This window comes from Aythya marila (genome assembly GCF_965140915.1).
Source record: "Aythya marila genome assembly, chromosome: 5".
Lineage (NCBI taxonomy): Eukaryota > Metazoa > Chordata > Aves > Anseriformes > Anatidae > Aythya > Aythya marila.
In genome coordinates, this window is record NC_139046.1 from 32,753,530 (window position 1) to 32,776,748 (window position 23,219).

Sequence of the window (23,219 nt, forward strand, 5' to 3'; positions counted from 1 at the left end):
GTAAGTTCCAAATTGTAATCACACTTATTAAACAGACAAAAAAAAAACTACTTGTTTTAGAATCAACAGCTAGTAATCTCATTTTGTTCTTCCACATTCTCAAGCTACAAGAAATATTAAGTCATTCCTAAAACAAAGAAAGCAGGGCAGGGTACCCCTCACATGCCCCTCTGACAGCTGCTTCCCTCCTCTGCTTAGTGCCTCCTCACACAGCCACTGTCCTACATCCCCAGCTCTTTTGTGGCCCTTTCCTGTCCCTTTCCTACAGATGGAGCAGGGTTTCAGACAGCAGTATTACAGAACCAGATTGCAGGCAGTTCAGTTTCATCCCTAGTCCCTGTCCTAAAAGGCTGATGACATTTTACCTGCCTATTTGCAAAGGGAGGCATGAACATGACAGCAAACACAAGAGAGCTTGGTCTGTAGACAGATTCAGTGGGCAGAAACTACCAACTCCTGCATAGAAGGGACATCAAATATCAACTGTTATTCAGAGCAGTCTTGTGACACCAAGCCCCACTGTTTGTCCCTGTTAAACTACTTTGGTAAGCAGCTACAACTTCTTTGAAGGCCTCTATCTCCCAGAAAAAAAAAAATAAAGTGAGTTTTCCATGTGAAAATCCATATGGCATCAGCATGGCAAGGGTCTCTGTATGCACTCAGAGCAAGAGGTACTGAGCATTAGGTGTTATCCCCCCCACTCACAACCTATTAAAGCAACTTTCAGAATCATGTTTAATCAAGAATTAATGCATGTTTAATCAAGAAGCCTCACCTGAACACTATCACATACGCTGGCTCAGAGAATTGGATATGACTTGTGGCATCTTTCCAGGTCATCACCCAACATGTGCTGACCAAAAGTCACTGCCATCTATGATATCACCCATCATGATTATGACAGCTCTGTTGGGTTCTGCCTTGCTGCCAATGACTATTGATCCATACACAAGGACTGCCTGCATCTTTTTTGATGAGTTTAGTAGAAACACACTGCTAACTACACCTCCACATGAAGGAACATGAGAAGAGCAGCATATAATACTGCTGCTGCTTGGGCTGTAGTGGGTCCTTTAGCAATAGGAGATACCAATCTTTAAAGCTATGCATCCAAAAACACCTCCAAGCAACACCAAATTCAAGGAGAATAAGCTTGAGGCCACAGGAACCTGATCTGAATAGTCACCCACTGATGGAGAATTCAGTGGTCCCTTCTATGGGTTTAACAGCATCTGATAAAGTTATAGGCAGCACATTTCTAGCCTAGCTAAACTCTACATAAAGCACCACTGAAAAAAGCACCACCATAAAGTGCCACATATCTACAGAATGTGTAGTTGGAGGTGCTTTGGAGTCTGCAGCAGTATGAGACTTGGACCCTACAGTAGATCTCTAAATGACAAAAACTCATCAATTCCTGTTATTTTAGGAGCAAACTGGAGTCACTTTGGTGTTTCTACACCATAAGCCTCAACTATACTGTGTTCATTACTATATTTTGCTAAGCCAGGCCCTGTTCTCTAAGTATTTTGTTTGTACAGCAGCTTTTGTTGGTATTTCCTCATTCAGGCTGCAGTCACTCAGAGTATGAGTATTTGTATGAATCATTCTTCTAATCACCCTTGCTGGCTGCCTCTGAATGACTGCTCAGTTAGAAGAAACGTGAATGAAAGTAGTGTGGGTAGCAATTTTAAGACTGAGCTTGATTTCCCCAACTTGTATACGAGGTAAATAAGAAAAGAAACAAGAGCCAGCACTAAGACCTGTTCTAAAAACCAGTGCCAACCAAAGCACAAAGACATCTGCATGCAGCTTCTTCTCCCCCACCCCACCACTTCAAACCATTGCCTTCAGAAGAGCAGATGTACCCACATTTGGGATATCACACACCTGCACGCTAAAACAGGGTCCCAAGAGCCAGTCTCCTACCTTCTGCATCACCTTCTCTATGTCTTCTTTTCAGATACCATTTTTCAGCTTTCCTTCACTCTTTATGCTGAGATCTTCACTCTCCCCTTAAACACCCAGCACATCTCACTGACCTCAGCGGGGAGCTCCAAGCAGAGCTGTACAACAGGCAAAGAAACCTCCTTTCTTCCCAACCCACCACTTTCATCCTGCCACAGTGCTGACTGATGACAGAACTCAGGTCAGCACAGTGCTATCAGGAAGAGCACATCATGAGGAACACCTGCATCTGGGTTTGCCCAGGGCTTCCTAGCAAGGCTGCCTTGCCTCAGGTGAGCGTAATGATGCCACCCTCATTGAGAGCACCATGGGGACCACAAAAACACATTTCCAGGTGGATATATATTTTATCTTTAACCACTTGCCCGCTGTTTGTAGTGTGAAGAAATGGTTCAAAACAGGTCTGCCACAGAGGATATTCTGTGGGATTATACAGCTGCTGTGCCACCAGCCCCAAGCGAACTGGCCAGAAGAGCAGGCAGAGAGAGCCAGCAGGACTTGCACGAGCAGTTGTATCCCTACCCGTCTCCTATCCCCCTACATCTTCTGCCATTGTTCTTTGCTGCAGCCCTGCCGGTGGCAGTCACTGCTGGAGAGCTAACGCAGGGGAAACTGTCCCTGGTGACTTTTCTGCCCTGTCATCTGCACTTGATCTGATACAAAGCAGATATCTGGTGGGTAGAAATCAAGGCAATGGGATGTAGACTGCCCTCCAGTTCCAGCTCCTGCTACCAAGTCTGACGGAGAACAAGGCTTACAGAGGCCTTGCCAAAACTCTTAAATATAAAAGCTCCATCTAGGAATACTTTAAAGCTGGAAGTGGTCTTTGCAAATGATTGTTCACTGTTTTCATCAGTTTGAAGAGTTAGCAAGAATTAATCAGTTGTGAATTGTTTCTAAAATGAGACAAGAAGCAGCACTCATCCACAGGGGACTGCAGCAGGCATGAAATGAAACAGAACATGAAAATATGGCCAAAACTTTTAAATGGGAAAACAAGCAGACACCAAAATAAGCAGTTGTACAATATGTTGTGTAAAGTGCCTTCGCTGGGCAATTCATCATTAACAGAATAAAACGTTTCCCAGTACATGAGATAAAACATCTTGGTTTGGTGATATTCTTCAAAGGCTTCAGCTGCCACTGTGTAAATTTCAAGACTGAAGGCTAACGCCTGTGCTAGATCCTAGGTAATAAACACACTGGGTATCTAAATTGTCATATGTCTTGGCATATGACCAGCAAAATGCATGTGGAAAACTGTATGCCAGTAAATCTGCCTTCTGCTTTTAAGCTGATTATTCAAGGGTTAAATATGAGATCCTCTAATGAATTAATAAAATATAGATATATTTTAAAAGCTATTAATTCATCACAATATCTATTTTGGAGCATTATGAATGTATAAGAGATAAGATGAAAATGCTTTGTAGCCTACAAAGAGTTCATTAGTGGTGGTATCCATCATTTGAAATCTCCCTTCATCTACACTCACTACAACACCCCTGATTTTATTGAGTGAACCCAAAACAGAATCTTGCCTTAGATTCTCCTTCTCTGAGGTTAAAAGGGTGCTCAAAACCCAGACCCCAGTGTGAAACCTGATTGTACAAGTTATTCCATTCAGCATCACAATTGTGGTGCAGATCCCCAGCTTCATCCAGGTACCTCAGCTTGCACCCTGTCTGGGTTGGACTGATGCCATTTGCTCCTTTGTCTTGCTGTGACATGAGGAAGGTTTCACTGAAAAGAGCATCAAATTGCAAGCCATCTATGAGTCTGTATTTCTTTATATCTAGTAGCTAGTTCTGCAAATTCTGTCACGAGGATTGTGCTCTCACCAGGACTGGGACACCCCCATCCTAAGCTCGATATCCCAAGCAGTGGATGCTCAGAGGTCACCCTTTGCTCCCAGCTCTGCCACAGGCTTCTGCACATCTTGAAAAACCACATCATCCCTGCTCTTTTTCCCCTCTCCTGGCTTCTGACTGACTTGTCCATTCAAACACCAAGGAAGGAATTAATCTCACCTTGCTTTAGCTTCCTAAAAATGAGGGGCCTGATTTAGACATTCAGGATCTTCTAGAGTTAATGGAGAGAGAAGGGTTTCTGTAGATGGTTCACCTGGTCTAATGCAGATTGCCCTCTCAGGGTGGGCGATATGGTCCCATGTCACAGTGCTGTCTCCAGAGGAAATGTGGGTGCTTAACGTGGCCCATATATCTGTTACACAGCTAAAGTAAGGTGGGACAACTCCCACCCTAAGCTGGGTCTCCCACTCTGGGTTTGTGTGTGTGTGTGTACACAGAACCATACACAGAGGTCCCATGTCTCACCCTAAACTTTTAAACAAGATAGTGCCTCAGCCTCACCCTTCTGTTTCATCCCTTCATCACAACAGCTACATCCCCTCCAGGGTGGGGCGGATCTCTGCTCTCTGCCCTTCCACAGGTGGGAAGACAGGCCCAGTGGAGGGAGGAACATCTCCATGGCATCCCAGGGCTGCAGAAGACACTGCCACCATGGGACAAGAGCAGGAGGAAGGAGTTGGGTACCCCATGCCCTCAGTATCCCATTGTTGTGCGTCATTTAGCACTGGAGATGAAGCATGTATTGCACACTCGTTCAGGGCATGCTACGTGGTCAAGCACCAACTTTCCTTAGTTTGCTAAATTACCTGATGAAACTTCTGATTTAGAGAATACAGCCGGGAGCCTGGGCAAGCACAGCTTTTGCCATCCAAATAGATCTGCTGTCACATATGACTGACAAGATATTTATGCTGATGGGTCAACAGACAGACAGACAGATTCATTAATTTTCTTCTCCCTTGTCCCATTATCTAAGCCCCCGTGCCATCCGCAGCCACTGGAGTGAATGTTCATTTCTATTCCATTGTCATACTAACTACTGCTCTAGTTTAAGTATTCTTTTGAACCCCAAGAACAATGTGCGCAAGGCGCAAATCCATCCCACTCCTCCATGGCTAAGTAGGGCCATTAGACAGGAGAAACAATAGAAACGCAGCGGGTGCTCTGTGTTTGCTCCCTGCATGGCCGCACACAAAGACAAAAAGCGAGGAGGGCTGGTTGGGCCAGGGATGGGTGTTGGATACCCCGATGCACTCATTTTCCCAGCATCCCCAGATCACAAAGAAAAAGAGGTTTTGCATGGGCCTGCAGAGGCTACATCAGTCACTGGGCACAGGACCTCATTGTTTGGTTTGTTTTGTTTCCCTGAACAATATGTCACATATTTACTTTCCTCTTGGAGGGCTGATGCTAGCATAAAATCATCACCACGTTATGTCAAAATGTCAGCATGCCACATCGCCACAGCTCCACATGAGGCTGCCTCATGGGCCCCCACTAGGATTTCTGCATCCAATCATTTCCCATAAGCAGTGTTCACAGGATGTGAGATCTTCTTAAAATAGGACAAACCCAGAAATCCTGGAGCCGGTGGCAGCCCTTGTTCATGTCTCTGTCTTGAGTGACTCCATCTGGACAATCTAGGATCGCTTTTGATGGGCTGTGGGAGCAGCTGCTCCTGGTTAAAATCTTTTTTACTAGAAATAAATAAAAATGCTATGAATAAAATGTCAGGATGGTCTTTCTCTTTCTTCGGTCATTAGCAGGTTTTACCTCTAGCGCAGGGATTTTAAAAGGTATTTTCTCACTTAGGTGTCCAGCTGTGTTTTAAACACCCTTGGCTTTTACCAGTCTGCAGCTTTGAGAAAATACAACTGCCTTGAATCAACTAATCCTGGTGCTCAAGCAGGTGCAGCTCCACCGAGTGCCAAGTAGACCTCTCCTCCTGCTATTACAACACTGGCCTCCAAATCTGACCCAAAATTCAGTCCTGGGCATCCAGCAGCCCCTGCCTAATGCTGGGCTCTGAGGGCAGCGAGGAAAGCAGGAGAGCTCAGCAGGAACCTGGTGTGGCCACCACGAACCCCTGCGGGGGACCAGCCCACAGGAGGTGGATGCCACCAGGGTAATGGTGTGTCACGGACCTCTGCTGGGTGCAGGGCTGGAGGCCACGAGCCCTGTCTGCCCCAGAAGGGCTCCCCTATGCCCCGATGCCTTGTTCTTGTTCCTGCCCCAGTGGAATAGCCTGCATGGGGAAAGGGTTAAAACTGCCTCTTACCCGCTTTCTGTGACAGATCCCTTCACTCGGTGCTATATAATGTAGCCCCAAACATATTCTAAGCAGCCAAGGGCAGCCCAACCATCTGCTGGAAGACACAGACCTTCTGATGCAGGAGTTCCCAAAGCCTGGCCCATGGGATATTTACTAAGGAGCAGGCAAAGGAAATTTGCCCCTTTAACCAGAGCCAGCCTGCACTTACTTTGTTAAGTTGCTTCAGGCAGTGTCCCATCCATGACTGTTGACCCATACAGTGCCTTTTGTATGAACAAAGACTTGGGAACCTCTGGTCCCAGTGAGGCACATCCAGCCTCTCCGCTCGACCCTGCCAATCCCACCTACGGCTCTAAGGTTCAAAAAATGACCCAGATTTGGGCATCTCCCAAGTACCTCCTCTCCCAGGTACCTCCTCTCAGGTCTAGTCGTAGTTTCCAGGGGTGCTTTTTATGAGAAATCCCAATTCTGTCCAGCCATCTCAGGTAAAAGTGCCAAATGACTGCGTAGACTTCTTGCTGGCTTCCAAAGGCAATTGGGCTCCCACAGCCAGGTGCATTGAAAGTGGTACCCACAGCCTGCACTGAATTAATTAAGAAAGAAACAGAGCCACATAACTGAAATACATACATATCTATAATTTTTTTATTTATTCAGATTCAGGTGCATTTGAAAGGCACAATAGCACAATAAATTAAGCAATAAGCGTGGTCACACGAGATCCCAGAAATACTAAAATCGCCTCTGGAGGAGGAAATTGGTCAGCCCGGTGCTGCTCCCTCCCTCTATGAGGAAACTGCCCGGTGAAACCTCCCCATGCCACATTACTCACTCCACTTTCTCATCTCCCCAGTGACGCTGTTTTCTCTCCCCTGAGACCTGCAGGGAGACACCTGGAGAGGTTCCACCCTGCTCCCCCAGCTCAGCTCGGCACAGCACACCTCAGCCCCGACACCCACAGAAGGATGGGGTCGGGTCCCCTGTCCCACAAGGTCCCCGTGCAGGGGTCCCAAGCTAGCCTCACCCCAGCATTAAGATAACACAGCGTTAAGGAAGGTGGGATCGGTGACTTTAGTGCTCGACACAAATAAGAAAGAATAAACAAAAGGCACTTTTTAATGTTTTGTGTCTTTCCCAGCTCCAGTCCGTGCCCTGGCAGAGAGTTTCAGCCGAGGCGAAGCCCCGGGCTGGGCGGCTGTGCCGGTGGGGCGCTGGGCTGGGGTAGGGCTTGGGAGCTGCTGTGGCATCTGGCATGAAAAAATGTCCCGGGAAGCTGTTACATTAAATGGCCAAATCGATTTATTGAATGGCAGGTGTTAGCTACAAACAGATGGAGAACATAAAGGCATAAGCAGGCATTTGTATGGAAAAGAAGCCATCGATTTGGAGCTGAGAGGCTCAATAGTGATCGTTATACCCTTTAATAGAAATGTTCTTATTTTTATGGGCTCAGCTCCGAGCAACAATGGGCACACACACCGCCGCGCTGTCCCGGAGCCCGGCCAGGGCCGGGGGGGTCGCTCCGAGCCGAGCCGAGCCGAGCCGAGCCGGGCCGGGCCGGGCGGTACCGAGCCGGGCCGGGCGGTGCGGAGCGGTGCGGGGCCGGGCGGTGCGGGGCGGAGGGGGGATGCAGAGCCGTGCCGAGCTGTGCCGAGCAGAGCCGTGCCGAGCTGTGCCGTGCCGTGCCGAGCCGAGCCGAGCCGAGCCGAGCCGCGCTGTCCCAGTTGGCACGCGGCGTGCCCGGCCGGCCCGTGGCAGCGCCCCGCGGCAGATGAGGCACGCGCCGGCCTCATTACAATGAGAATGGGCAGGCTGGAGGAGCCATGTGGCAGCAACAGTTTGCAAATCCCCCCTCCTTCTGTGCGAATCGGGAAACATTTCCAAACATTTGTACCCCAAATCGACCACATTAACACCCCTCGGAGCGGCTCTCCCTGGAGAGATGCTCCGCGCTATGGACATTTAGGCAGAAACAAAACAAGCAGGGGGGATTTTTCTTTTCTTTTCGCCCTTTCTTAGGCTCTCTGGGTGTGTGTCAGCGCTGAATCGATGCGCAACTTTCTAGCTAAGGGGTTTAAAAGCCATCGGGGAATCCGGCTCACGGAGTGGGGCCGTGCACATGGCAGGGGCGGCGGGTGGGGAACAGACGGGCAAGCTCCGGGCTCGGGTGCCCGGTAAAGCACCCCTCAGGTCCCGATAAAGCACCCCTCAGTTCCTGGTAAAGCACCCCTCGGTTCCCGGTAAAGCACCCCTCAGGTCTTGGCAAAGCATCCCTCGGGCGCCCGGTAGAGCATCTCTCGGGCAGGCGCTGGGGCAGACCGGGACCCCTGCCGAGCAGGGCAGCGGGCAGATGAGGAACCCCCCCGAGTGTCCCCTAAATCGCGTGGGGGCTGCAGCCGAGCCTTTTGCTCCTGTCCCTATAGGAGCCGCGGCCCCATGGCCACGGGTGGGGCGGGCACCCCCCGAGACGCCTGCAGGGCACCGAGCTGCGGGCGTGCTGCTCCCAAAATAAACGCAGGGAAAGGCTCACGCGTGTCCCCTTCCAAAAAAAAGCCGGGTGCCAGCACTTTGTGGCTGAAGCCCCGGCTCTGGGGTGTCCCCCCGGCCTGGCACCCCACGCGAGGTGCTGGCCCTACACGCCACACTCCGGTGGATCCCCTAAGTAACGGCTGCTCTTTCAGGCTCAGCTGTCCGATGCTGTTAACGCAACTTTTTTTTTTTTTTTTCCATCTGAAGCCTGTGTGCGTGTGTCAACATGCAGCAGGTGGTTTATTATATTCCCCGGTTATTATTTTATTAGGGCTCTCTTTATAGCCGCAATCACAATAATGCCCTGGAGTTTCGAGGAGGATTTTACATCTCTTTCGCACCACTCGCTCCGGCTTCTGGAAATATTTGTTTTGTGGGGACACGTGGGGAGCTGCAGCGACTTGTGGAGCCCGGGCAGAGCATGCAAACTGGGTGCAAAGCTCAGGGCGGCAGCCACCGGGCCTTGGGAAGGTGGTGGCACCCGCCTAGGTGCGCGGCCAGGAGATCGCAGCGAGGTTTGGCGGAGCTGTGAAAAGCAGAGATCAGCTTGTCTTGCTTTAACCTACATTAGCTCCGGGTCCATATGGTAGATGCTGCCTGTGGATCTCCAGCACCAAAGCGGGGCCTATTCTTGCACGCCGCCCTGCTTGTGCCAGATGGTGCCTGGACCAAGTGGCCATGCGTGGGGTGGCTCTGGTTAGCCTAATAAACGTCCAATACAAGTCAAAAATCAAAACACACACATACTAACATCTGCTAGAGCCTGCAGTACCCAGCTAGCCTTTCAATACTGAATTAAAGAGCCCCACAGCCCTTCTGTTCCCCTAGGTTAGACACTCATTACCATTTATCAAGCACTGATGTTATCTGGCCTCTCATTTTATTTAGTACCGAAGCTATTAGCATCAGATTTGATTTTGACAGTTGACGCTGCTGCTGGTAAAGCCGGGATCTGGCCGGGCGGATCGCCGCAAAATTCCGAGTCCATCAGCGGCGACACATTCCTCCTCCCGCCTTGTTTACGAGGCCGAGACAAAAGAGCTCCCCTCGGGTGCCTCTACCCGCGCCTCGACTCCCCCGCAGCCCCCGCACTGTGCCCGCGGTGCCCCCCCATCCCCATCCCCATTCCCATTCCCTTCCCCATCCCCATCCCCTTCCCCACCCCGGGACCGGCTCCGCGGGGAGGCGCGGCCGGGGGGCGCCGCTTCGTGCTGCCGCGGCCGGGACCCGGCTTTTTCCCCCCCTTTTTCTCCCCCCCGGTCCCAAAAGAGCCCGGGCTGGGGAACGGCAGCGGCAGCCCCGAGGCCCCAGGGCGGCTCCCCAGGTGCCCCACGCCGCCAAGGTTCGCAGCCTTGCGAGCGCGGCGCTGGCATAAAGGTGGCAAGACCTCATTACCATACAGCTGAAGGTTTATCTCTCCCTCCCCAACCCCCCCCCCTACCCCCCCGCCTCCCTCCGGCCTCCCATCCATTTAACAAGCTGAACTAAACAGCCACATGAAAGGCCTTCTCTGTGCTTGGCTTTAATGAGGGACACGCGACCCGACAATAAGCGCCCGCTGCAATCAGGCCGACGCTCGGCTGGCACACGCCGCCCCGCAGCCCCCATTGCCCCCCCCCAGCCCCAAGCCCGGCTCCCCAGGGGGGTCCCCACCGCTCCTCGCCCCCAGCCCCGGCCGGGCTGCGGTGCCCCGGCTCGTCCCGGAGGCGGTGGCGGGGCCGTCCCGTGCCGTGCCGAGCCGTGCCGGTCGGTGCCGTGCGAGCGCCCCTTTTGCTTTTGCTTTCTGGGTCCGGCGGGGCAAGGGCGGGGAGCGGCGGGGACGGGACGGGACGGGACGGGACGGGACGGGACGGGACCGGCGGCTGTCGGGGACCGAGCGGGGCGGCGAGGCGGGCAGGACGGGTGCTTTGCAACGCTTCGGCCCCTATTGTTCGGCCGCCCCGGGAGGCTGCTCCTCGGAGAGGCGTCCGCTTTTCCAGGGAGCTCTCCCTCCCCGCGCTGTAAATATCTCAACAGATGCTCGGCTCGCTCCTAATCAGCTCGGCTCCTCGGCGGCCAGCGCGGCGGCAGCGGCAGCGGAGCGGCAGCAGGGAATTAGCGCCGGTTCTGCGGGCTCCCCGCAACATTTGGCTCCTTTTTCCAGAAAGGAAAGATGGAAAAGGGGAGGGATCGCCCGTGAGGCTGACTGACGGTTTACATAATGAGCTTGCGAGGATGCGAGGCAACTATATAAACAGCTCGGAGGGAAGCGAGTTTTCCATTTACCGAGCGCTGTTCGCACCAGTCCAAGGAGGAGCGGTCCAACACTAAGCACTCCCCTTCGCGTCTCTCCCCAAACCCACCCGGCTTTGGAGTTTACAAAGGCGCCAGGAGCGGTCGGAGCTCGGGGGTTGGCTGCAGGATTTCATTCCCAGCAGGGGACGGTCTCACCCCACACCTGGATTTTTACCTCCCGCTTTCTGCCGCTGCTCGGGGAATACTGGCGAGGGCGGGTCGCGCTGCGAGGGGCGCCCACCCGGACCCTTTGAGGAATACAGGAGGAAAGCTAAACCCTGGGAGAGCTGGAAGCGCCGCTTCCACGAGGATGACAGCCTTGCGCAGCTTTGGCTTGACGTTTCTGTTAATGGTTTTGCAGCAGGTAATCACGCAGCGAGCTAACTAAGCGCATACGTGGAAGGGGTTCGCGGAGCGCAGAGCGGGTGACGGACGCCAGCTCGCGTGGCGGAGCCCGGGTAAGGTGTGATTTGGGTTTTTTGTGTGTGTCTCCCCTTTGTGCAGGGGGTGGCCGGCTCCGGCGTCTTCCAGCTGGAGCTGCACGAGTTCGTCAACAGCCACGGGTCGCTGGCCAGCGGCAAGCCCTGCGCCCCGCACTGCAGGACCTTCTTTCGCGTGTGCCTCAAGCACTTCCAGGCGGTGGTCTCCCCGGGGCCCTGCACTTTCGGCAGCATCATCACCCCGGTTCTGGGGACGAACTCCTTCAGCGTCAAGGACACGGAGAAATTTGACAGCCCCATCAAGCTGCCCTTTAACTTCACGTGGCCGGTGAGACTCCGCTCGGAGCGCCGAGCGCGGCCGCGGGGCAAGGAGGGCGGCAGGGAAAGGCTGAGCTGGCGCGGAGCAAACCGCTCCCGCCGGTAGACTTCTTGCCAGAGCTTCCTTTAAGGAAAAAAAAAAAAAAAAAAAAAAAGAGAGAAAAAATAAAAGAGGGGTGGGGGGTGAGGGATAACACGACCCGGCGGCACGGGGCGCGGGGCCGTGCTGACGCTGCTCTCTCCGCCCGCAGGGAACCTTCTCGCTCATCATCCAGGCCTGGCACGCTCCCGCCAACTACCTGCCGCAAGGTGAGCGCGCCGCGCGCCGCCGGCAGGGGGCGCGCCCCACCCGCTGCGCGCTCCCGACACCCCCCCCCCTCCCCACCTCCAACCCCGGTCCCGGTCCCAGCCCCGGTCCCGGTCCCAGCCCCCCCCCCCCGCTCCCCCGACCCCCCCGGCTCAGCTGTTTATCCGATAATTTCACGGCCGGCTTTATCCGACCATCAGCAGCCCGGTCCCCCAACGATATCCATCAGGGGCCGCTTTGATTCTGTCCCGACCCAATCTCCAACACAATTGCGTTTCCTCCGGTTTATTTTTGGCGTGGGAAAGAAAGGAGTTCTGCGGTGAGAAAGCTGCGAGGCTGCCAAAGAGCCCCGGCCGCCTTTTCCTGTATTTTACACCTTTCTCGAATTCCGCCCTTTGGAAAGGAATAATGGCTTTGGGATGTTTTTCTGACAAGAGAGGAAAAAGGATATTCCAGCAGCACAGCAGCCCTCGCTTTGAAAGGCCTCTCTCCGCAGAGCCCCCGCAGCCTGGCTTAACGCTCACCAAAACCGGGGGCACCAAATTAATGCTCCAACCCTCCTCAGTGGGGCCACTGCACACACACATTTGGGACAGGGGTTCCTGGGGCAGACAGTGGTGGTGGTGGTGATGGAGGTAGTGATGATGGTGGTGATGGCTTTGATGGTGGTGGTGGTGATGGTGGTGGTGGTAGCAGGCTGCTGACACCGTCCGTTGTCCCCCAGGCTCACAGCTGCCGTCCGAGGACTGGCTCATCAGCCAGATGGCGATCCAGCGGTCGCTGGCGGTGGGCGAGGACTGGTCACAGGACGTGCAGAAGGGCCCGCTGACCCAGCTGCGCTACTCCTACCGTGTGGTCTGCAGCGAGAACTACTACGGGGACAGCTGCTCGCGCCTCTGCAAACGCCGCGACGACCGCTTCGGCCACTACGTCTGCGAGGCCGATGGCAGCCTGGCCTGCCTTCCCGGCTGGACCGGAGAGTACTGCACCGAGCGTAAGTGCCAGGCTGTGACAGACATCGGGTGTGTGAGGGGCCGGGCACGAGGGCTGCTGCACGAGCCCCATGAGCTGCCCAGGCCTCACAGCCGGCCGTGTGGCATCGCCCCTCTCCACAGGGTGCTGGCAGCCAGCTGCAGCCTCCTCGCCTAGGTTGGGGTGAGGGACTCCCAGTGAAAGGCTGTGCCACCTCCCAGCCTGTGCACTGGGCAGGTCTCTAAAGCTAGCAGGTGTCTCAGAGTATTAAAATATATCACCTGCGCCAGCTTTCTTAGGCTCTGTGCTAAACCAAGAGTTGCACTGGGACAGGAATGTAGTTGAAGAGGCCTTCAAGGAAAGGCAACCCCCTAAAGCATCAGGGAACTGTTCGGTGAAGGCACCCCAATCCCAAAACTTGAAGTGCGGCAGTGGTGTTTGCTTGTGGCTGCAACGGCGCTGCTGCAAAACATCGTGCACCTGGCAGAGCTCGGGGCTGTGTTTTCCTGCTGACCTTTCCCCTCTGTGGAAAGCGGCACGCTGAGGACTTTGCTCCCCCCGTTGCTGCAGCTGCTAATGCTGCACTGCACCTCTGTGAGCAGTGAAGAAAGCAGAGAAGGGCTCTTGGCTATTATCACTGAGTCAGTTGTACCTATTCTGAGTTAACATGCTCACAGCTTGCCCACAGAGGCTTACACCATTTCTGCTGCCAGAGGAGATGGGGCAGGTGTTGCGCTGTCGTAGCAGGAATCTTTACTGTGGGCTCAGGGTCCCGCTGGATTTTTGCAGTCTTCTGTTAGCACAGGCAGAGCCACCACTTGCTCCTTTTCTATGAGAGCTGCAAGAGTTCATGTTTGTTGTGTAAGCAGAAAAATAAAGGACAACTTGTCAGATGTCGGCTCTCCTTGTTCACTTCCTCCTGCTCCAGAACTCCTCGTACTAAGAATTTTTAAAACAAAGCTTTGAAAGTGCAAAACCGGTTTTCGAAGCATATTTTTAAAAGCAGACATTCTCCCTTTTAAAAGTGTATTCTGTAGTGGCATATGTATTTACCTAAACATTTCTGCTTTTTTTATGTTCTCTTTACAGCCATCTGTCTGTCTGGATGTACTGAACAGAATGGATATTGCAACAAGCCAGGAGAGTGCATGTGAGTAGATGGCAATTGCAATCCGAACTTCAGTTAAAACAGAATAGTAATAGAAACTTGTAACAGAAACTTAAACTCTTTTCCATGTCATTAATGTTTTAATTTGACTTTTCTTTTAGCTGTCGTCCTGGCTGGCAAGGCCGCTACTGCGATGAATGCATTCCCCACATAGGCTGCCGCCACGGGACTTGTAAAACACAGTGGCAGTGCATTTGTGACGAAGGATGGGGTGGCCTCTTCTGTGATCAAGGTTAGTTCCGAATGTTGTGCTTCTGGGTCTAGATTGGGTATTCCTCAGTACGGGACTAGGGAATCTGACCCATCAGATCTAGAATTAAGCTTCAGTAAGGTACACGTTGAGAGGCATCAATTTGTACCAAGGCTGTCTCAGACACTAATACTTAACTTGTAGTAGTCTGCACTGAAAACAAGCAAGCCTTTTTGGTAGGTGTTGAAAAACAACACCACCTGGATGAGTTTTGACAAGGCAAGTTTTCTGTCTTCTCAAGCTAAGTTTAATGTATTCCCTGTACAACTATAACAATTTACTAAACAGTTTCCAGCAGCAGTAAACACCATAATTTGGGCCTTCCTTATTTTGCATACAAGGAAGTTAACTCATGTGATAAGTCTGGAGCATGAGAGAAAAATCATGTAAGCAAGAATGAAAAGTACAGGTTCCATTTTAAGGTACACCAGACCACTTCCACCTATTCAACCCATTGAATCACTGAACTGTAGCCAGCTGAGCAGTCATGTCCTCAAGGCCATATATGCACTGCTGGCACTGAGATCATTAAGTACTCACAGCAAGTTAAGTGTTTTCAAGACATTTATAGGATTAAGATGGGGAAGTCTGAATTAAGCAGGAAAAGTAAAGTTGCAGATTTTTTTCTTTTCTGTTTGTAGTTACCTATTAACCAGTTGTATTCCAATTAGTCTTTGGTATTTATAGTGCTTATAAAGATTTTCTACTTGCGTCCTATGAACTTGTGTGCTTAACCTCTGTCTCAGATCTAAGTGAAAATAAAAAGGGCCATCAAGGCTGGCAGAGCATTTAGACAGTTTAAACTACTAACATTCATAACAAGAGAGCATGGTAAATAAACAGTAAAAGATTTCTAATGTTTGTTTAAATCTCCAAGCCTAAATATTTTTATTTCCTTCCTGCCTTCCCCGAACGTGCCTTGGAGCACACCTTTTAAAGATGGGGCTAATTCTTTTAGTATGTGACATGTTGTGCACAGACTATCTGTCCACTATGCCTTGGAGCGTCTTTCTGAGAATACACACAAAGTACATTTTGGCATCCACATCCCATTACAGCTAACAGGTTTACACACACACAAAAAAGGAGAGTATACCAAAGCATTAAGAAAGATAAGATTCCCAAAATTCAGAGCTCAGGTGATAGATGGAGAGCAATATGTAAAATTCATAACAATCTGAAACATCTATTACTGATAATAATCTGAATAATAACCTCCAATATTCCTATTAATAGCAAAATGGAAGACTTTTTAAAATTGAAAATTCTTTACTGTTGACTACAGTGTTTTTGTATGAATGTCTTTTTCCAGCAGTCAGAGACTCTTTCCTCTAACACCTGGTATCTTTGCAGATCTGAACTACTGTACTCACCACAGACCGTGCAAAAATGGAGCAACTTGCATGAACACTGGCCAGGGCAGCTATACGTGTTCATGCAAACCTGGCTTTACCGGCGTTGACTGCGAACATGAGATCAGCGAGTGTGACAGCAATCCCTGTAGGAACGGCGGTAGTTGCACGGTAAGGGCATTTTAAATGTAAAGTCTTTGTGTGAAGCAAGCCCCAGTATACTTTTTCAGAAATGGTTTTGTAACAACATAATGGGAATTCGATAGTACACAGGTTCATTACTGACGCTCACAACTATCATACTGAACCCTTCCCTGGACGTGTCAGGGGAGGAAGTCTGTTACAGGAGGAGATGTATCATCTAGATTAGAACTAGTCAACTGATCCTTAGGTTTCTGTGGCAGCCATTACGAGATCTTGGCAAGATTCAAGGTTTGTGAGGGAGCAGATCTTTAAAAAAATAAGCTCCCAAATGAAGGTTCATACAAAAATGTGCCAAGTCTGTATTTTAATAATAAATAAAATGTCTGCTTTCTGTTATGGAGTGTAGTGCCAGTTGGTACAAGGAAAAACAGATGAAACACTTTCTGCAAAACAGAGTTCTTCACTTTTAGTTTTCTGCAGTCTCGTGTTTCAATGTATTTTCAGAGCCAGTCAATGATTGATCCTACCTGTTGATAACGACTGATGGCTTACAAATATCAGATGTAATCCAATGCATGTTTTGATTAAAGCTAATGCTGCAAGACCCGACTCCCTTCTCCCAAGACCTTGGACATACATTACTTTCAAAAAAGAGATGAGTTTTTTTGTTATCTAAGTGTTGGGACTTCTCAATAGCAAAGCAAAATAACCCCCTTTTTTATTAAAAAAAAAAAAAAAAAAAAAAAAAAAGGCTCTCATGCAGAGGATAAATGTCCTTATCACAGCTGTGTAGTGGTGTTAGTCATGTTTTTGCCTAGTTGCCTCTAGGCTCCCTACAACTGCGTCTGCTCAGCTTGTGTAGTTGCACGATTACTCCTGCACGACGAATACAGGCAGTTCTCAGCTCTATCCCTCACAGACCAGCCTGCAGTTATTTACTCTGCAAATGTCACTTTTGCCACAGTCAAAAATTCAGTTCTGTCTTTTGGGACAGAACAGCACACGCTGACCAAAAAGAAACGCGCAAGCAGCTATCCTTTGGTGGCATCAAATTACAATGGCCAATGTTGTGTTTTGCAGGATCTGGAGAATGGTTACCACTGCCTCTGCCCCCCTGGCTACTACGGAACTCACTGTGAGCACAGCGCTTTGACGTGTATCGATTCTCCATGCTTTAATGGTGGCACCTGCTTGGAAAAAGAACAAGGGGCCAGCTACACTTGCGTTTGCCCTTTCGGCTTCACGGGGTCGAACTGCGAAAAAAAAGTAGACAGGTGCACAAGCAACCCATGTGCAAATGGTGAGTCTTTTTATCAAAAACTCTCACGTCCCCTTGATTTGTTTGTGCTTTTCAGTGCAGAAGTGATAGAAATCCAATCTGACCTCTACTCTTCCCCTAATATATTAGTCTCTCCCTCACTGTATTCCACATCTACCCTAATTTTGGCCTCTTGGGGGGAGGACTTTCACTGGCATTTTCTATGCAGGAAAAAAATGCACAAGTTTTACCATGGGATGAGATAGATGGCAGAACTATGCACATTAAATTAACTTTACTACCTATTTAGAAGGGGCATATTTTTAAAGGGAGATGGGTAAGCTAGAGGGAACTTTTCATGTGTGGTTGTTTTATAAAATAATCTCCCTCTTCTTGAGGTAGTATAAAATGCTTACGGACAGAGCTTTATATTTCCAAGTGAAGTACATTGGAGACTGATTTATTTTTTTCTTTTATTTTACTTTTTTTCCTCAGATGGTAATTGCTTTTACCTTGGTCAGATTCGCGTGTGTCGTTGTCGGCCTGGTTTCTCTGGTAAGAAATGTGAGATAAACATCAATGACTGTGCCAGGAACCCATGTTCCAATGGGGGAACTTGTCACGACCTGATCAACGATTACACCTGCACATGTTTGCCAGGCTATAGTGGCAGGAACTGTGACATCAAAACCAGAGATGAATGTGCTTCTGGGCCATGTGAGAATGGAGGCACATGCTACAGTGGACTTTATAGTGCCAACTTTGTCTGCTACTGTCCTTCTGGCTTCATGGGCAGCCGCTGTGAATTACCAGTTTATTCAGTGCCCATTACACTTCCTCCTAAACCAGTCCCCTGGATTGCCATATCCATGGGAGTGGGGCTGGTGGCTTTGCTCATACTGTTCTGCATGATAGCAATGGTCATCAGGCAGATGAGGATGCACCCAGAGCAGGACTTGGAGACGATGAACAACCTGTCTGACTTCCAGAAGGACAATCTCATTCCAGCTTCCCAGCTCAAAAACACCAACAAAAATAAAGACCTCGAAGTGGACTGTGGGCTGGAGAAGTCAAACTACAAACCCAAGAATCATAAATTGGACTACAATCTGGTAAAAGACCTAACAAGTAGAGGGACACAGGAAGATAAATATTACAAAAGTGAAAAGTGTTTAGGAGACAAGTCTCCACTTCGACTACATAGGTGAGAATGCAGTCTTCCTTGTAGTCTTTCTTCAGCCCCCCCTCACCTTCATACCCATGTAGAAGCAGATGAGAAAACATGAAAAAAAAAAAAAAAAACTCGGGGAGATAGCATACAAAATAAACCAGAGCAAAGCCATGAATCTTGAAATAATGTATGTGTGTAGTGGCCAAGTGGTATCCATAGCTAAATGAATTAAATTGAGAGCTTCTGCAGGGTGCTGGTAGTATGGGTGCTGTGAAGGGGAATGGGAGTGACTAGTCTACTGATGAAAGTAAGAAGTATCTGTTCTTCCTCAATAGATCTTGGAGAAAGAACAGTACAGCATATAACGATTAAAATAAGTATATTGGTTATTAAGACAGTAAAATGATCTGCTTACTGAAAAGAAGGTTAGAGTAATAATAATTTTTTCAAAAAAAGAAAATGGCAACTATTCACTAGGTCATCAGTATTCTTGTACACATACTGAAAGCCTTGCCTGGGTCCTGCTTGTGACAGGTGCACTGAGGGATCTGAGGAGTACGTAGCTAAATTGGACATGGCAGAAATCTAGCAAGACAGTAGCTATTCCTGACTTCCACCTCCCTCGCTTACTGTCCTGCCATCATATAGAACACGTGAAACTTCATCCTCTGCCCTTCCCTCCTACACCTCCTTGGCTATCTCATTCCAACCCTCCATATTCATTGAATTTTTAGAGATAGGAGTGTTAGTAGTCAACTAACGCCCTTTTCTCTCTGCCCTGCCTTAGTGAAAAGCCGGAATGTAGGATATCAGCGATATGCTCTCCAAGGGATTCAATGTACCAGTCCGTCTTTGTGATAACAGAAGAAAGGAATGAGTGCATCATAGCCACAGAGGTAAGTAAGTACACGGGTGAACAAGCATAAATTCACAAAGTAAAACAGGCAAATTATCCTTTAGAATTGGATCTGAGAAGGTTACTCAATTTCCAGGGATCCCCGCATACACCCCTTCTGTTCTGTGGCTGACAGGAGTGCCCAAGCAAACTGAACATACAACAGGGAAAAAAAATAATATATATACATTTATATATACATATACATACATACATATATATATATATATATATATATAAAACACAGAAATTAGCAGCTCTAAAACCAGAGATTCTGGGTTTAGATAAGGAGATGAAAGCACCAAACATCAACCCATAAACATTCAGTACATCATAGGATTATTTCCTCTTAAATAAGTAGTCAGCAAAAAAAAAGAACTAATAATAGTTCATAAATCCACTGATGTAAAACCATGTTTTTCTTCCCATCACTACTATGGGTAATCCATGTTCTGTGGAAACAGGCAAAGCTATAGATTTCCAACAGAAGATGGGAGGCAACTGAATGTGCTAAGTGGATAGGCATAAAAGACATTTAAAAAGTCTGTAGTAAGACATGGATGGAAATTTCACTTCTTGGCATTTAAGCTGTAGCTATATGTTCATGGCTGCAGCAATTTAATGCTGTTTCTTAAGTCACTGATAAACATATCTAAATTTTGACATTATTTTGAAAAGCTCGTGAACAGTATACAAAAAAGAGGTGCCTAGCAATGAATAATCTTAAGACTTCAAAAAAGCACCTACCGAAGATCCAAACAGTTCCCAAAGAATTATCAACAATTAATACCTGTCCTTTTCAGTGAAGTCAGTCACTTTTAGGACTAGTTTCAGGTAGTTCCAGACTCCAAGAAAGAGAGCTTGCTGTGCCATGTAGCAGCGATCTGTGAAGGCAGACCTGCAGATTTCTGTCTCCCTTGCCAGGGCGGATATCAGATTTCGGCTCGAAGGCAAGCCGGAATACAAGTCAACCAGTAATATTAAAAGTTCAACTGAAAGGATTTTCAAAGATACAAATGTCAGTTAGACACTTCATTGCCACTAACAGACCTAAATATCGTATCTTCCTTGGAAGATCTTGCTGACCAAAGCTGGATTTACGTAAGGCAAGCCCCAAAGTACTTGTATGTTCAGAACGACAGGACCCTGAAACTTCTCTCCCTGGCACACAAGCTATCGCGTTATACCAGATGCCTTTCACAGAGACTTAATGTTAAGCACCCAGATTTGTAAGGTTTATCCTAGGCATTTTCTCCCTCACTCCAGGTAGGGAGGCTTCTTGTCTTATAGTTGAGTTGTTTGCTGAATATTCTCTCTCTCTGGATCCAGCCAAAACCATTGAATGCTTGTAGTTAAGCTGTAGTAATATCTGGCTTAAATTACTTTGGCTTGAATTACAATTTGTTAGTTCTGCTGTACTCTGTGCTTCCTTCTCATTTGTTGTGTTACTTTTATGCCCTGACAGGTATAAGACTGAAGATCAGCCCATTTGCACCTCAGATTTGGTAATGCCAGTAGATGGACGTTCCTGCTGCATTGTTTACAATTCAGAACTGGATTGGACTGTTTTTAATTACATGCAACTTGCTGCTCTCAGGCGGAGGATGGAACTGGGTGAACTGGACAGACTGTGAATTTACTGAAAGATGCAATACACCTTTTTGTTCTTACTGCCCTTGTTTGAAGTTTGATACCAGAAATCTCACTGGCTATAGAAGAAGGGAGGCAGAGGGAAGAGAGAGGGGTTAAAATGCTTATGTTTTGACTTGCTTTTAAAAGATATCGAGGCCAGTTCCTCATGGACAGACCTGTGGCTTTCCAGAACTCTGGTTATGGGAGGTGCTGGTAGAGGAGGAGGCACTTAACTATCACAGACGTTGCCACGGAAGGTGTGAAGAAAGACACATTGCTATGCAGATAATGGATACAGTATAAGTGAGGTCTCCATTTTTTTTCCGGGTTTAAAAGTGCCTAAAATGTGTCAAGAGAATCTAACAAGCCCAAACAGAGACTTGACTGCTCTTTCTGCAGTTACCTGAACAGTATTGGGCAGGGGTGATTGACACTTCTTGCTACACATCATTTTGCGTCTCCTCTCTCCTGCTGCATGTACTGGAGACAGTTTAAGGGGCAAGAGGAGGAAGGAAAGAGGGATACTGAATTTACGTCATCTCATTTGGTGATGCTTTGGAGAACTGATTGACCCAAGCCACAATATGGGACGGGATTTTCATGGATTTAAGCATCCAAGAAGGGAAAGTTGTGATAAGGAATGTCTACTGCCTGTTCCCTATTGATAATGAGGAGAGACATTATCCCAGTTCTATTTAAAGCCTTACAAATGCGTTTTAAATCAATCAGCTCCTAGAACCTAAACATGCTGAGCTGTCTCAGCTGTTTTCATGCCCTTTGCACTACCAGTGATTGTGAATAGACATTATTTTTTTTCTTCTCCTTCCTCATTCTCTCCCCCACCCCCTTATTCTGACACAAATTTGGGGGTTTATAGCGTGTTTCTGAATTAGGTGCCACCTACTGCAAATAGTCTCAAAGTTGCAGCTGTTACTTTCTGAAGGAGGAGCAGCAGTGTCATCCCTGTATTTCTCTGTCTGGTTGCAGATCTCTGCTTCTGTCCCTCACCCTGGTTCCAAATGCCCAATAGCAAAGCACCCACTGAGAGGCCCTCTGCCAAGACGGGTGGAGGTTAGAGTTAGAAGGTCCTAGGCTAGTCCTGTTCCTTTCTTACCCCCCACTTCTACAGGGAAAAGAGGAAGCTAACCCCTGGAAAACAGAGGCCTGAAGAAACTCTTATCTACACATTTACAGCAATAATATTGGGCACCCCTGTGGAAAGTGCCGTGACAGTAATGAAATGAGACTGTGAGGTGGGGTGGAATGAGGAGGGAGGAAACAAAATCTCTTCAAAGAAACCTGGACCGTGCTATCTCTCGGACAGCAATGTTCCTGCCCTTGTAAAGCCTGTTGTTGGACTAGCCCATCTAATGCCTTGACCTGTGCAGACAAGACTCTTCATAATGTCCACTACTGACCTTCTGCTCTGACTGTGTAGGACCATTTTGAAGATGACCTTCAGAAATCAATAATATGGGTTTTAGTTTGTCTGTTTGTAGTTTATTTTGAAGACTAGTATTTCAGTAATTTAAAAAAAAATCAGAAGCACTGAACTTTCTACGTTTTATAACATTATTTTGTATATAGTGTATATTTATAATCAAAACAGAAGTGTAAATATGTTTATTACTTCTCATGTAATGTTTTTAATGTGATGACAAAGTTTGAATTTTATTTTTTTTTTTCAAGCAATGAAAATACTTTCCTGCTACTATGAAGTTCATTGTGGTTTGTCCTTTTACACTTCAGGTTCCATGATTTCATGTCAGCCAAGGTTACTTGAAGCCCAAGAAGTAAGCTTGTCTGCCTGTTCCCTGCAGTCAGCCCCACATTTCATTTTGCTCACCAACTGCTGTAGGCTGCTTTTATGACTATTACCTGATGTCAACAAAGTTGTTCAGCTGAAGAGCATTCATCTGACAGAAATTTTATTTATGTTGTGACACATAATATTTAAATTATATACATATATTCTCTTGCTATGGAATGGGATTGAACCATCAAGAAATTTGTTTTCATGAATGCTTCCCTCTTCTGTGGCAACTTGTGGCATGGAAGATTCAGATTTTAAACCATTTCAAGGTGGCTGTACAGACCTGGAGTTCACTTACAGAACAAGATATGATTTCTAATTGATTTTAATCCCATGTCTTTAAGTATTTCAGTAAGACACAAATCTTGCCCTACTTCTACACTTGCAAAGCTGTATCTCTGTTTGAGTGGGATGGGTGGGATTTGTCTTCTGCTCAGAGGACTAGAAGGAGTTTCAGGCCTTCTCCCTTCCCCGTGCTACACCAAGAGCAGTGTCCTCCCAGGGCATCCCAGAGTCATTATCCTCCCCAGCCCTTTAGGAGGATGTTTCCACGGAAAAAGTGTAATAAACATGCTTGTATAAAAC

The 23,219-nt window shown here is 48.3% G+C and overlaps 1 protein-coding gene across 2 annotated transcripts; it reads left to right on the forward strand.

Moving 5' to 3' along the window:
- Positions 1 to 10,924: 10,924 nt before the first annotated feature.
- On the forward strand, positions 10,925 to 22,752 carry DLL4 (delta like canonical Notch ligand 4). 2 transcript variants are annotated; one of them, XM_082761956.1, is made up of 11 exons: positions 10,925 to 11,278; positions 11,419 to 11,682; positions 11,924 to 11,981; positions 12,704 to 12,973; positions 14,041 to 14,101; positions 14,221 to 14,351; positions 15,723 to 15,892; positions 16,946 to 17,165; positions 17,619 to 18,327; positions 19,082 to 19,190; positions 20,655 to 22,752. In XM_082761956.1, exons 1-11 carry the CDS (start codon positions 11,225 to 11,227, stop codon positions 20,658 to 20,660), a joined length of 2,052 nt encoding a protein of 683 aa, XP_082618082.1. In that variant the 5' UTR covers positions 10,925 to 11,224; the 3' UTR covers positions 20,661 to 22,752. The 2 variants fall into 2 exon arrangements, with proteins under 2 accessions (XP_082618082.1, XP_082618081.1); XM_082761955.1 differs by lacking the exon at positions 20,655 to 22,752 and having other exon boundaries at positions 19,082 to 19,235.
- Positions 22,753 to 23,219: the final 467 nt, after the last annotated feature.

Coding starts and splice junctions, on each gene's coding strand:
- DLL4 (XM_082761955.1), top strand. CDS start 11,225: ATGACAGCCTTGCGCAGCTTTGGCTTGACGTTTCTGTTAATGGTTTTG. Junction 11,279..11,418: donor TGTTAATGGTTTTGCAGCAG/GTAATCACGCAG, acceptor CCCTTTGTGCAG/GGGGTGGCCGGCTCCGGCGT. Junction 14,352..15,722: donor TGGCCTCTTCTGTGATCAAG/GTTAGTTCCGAA, acceptor GTATCTTTGCAG/ATCTGAACTACTGTACTCAC.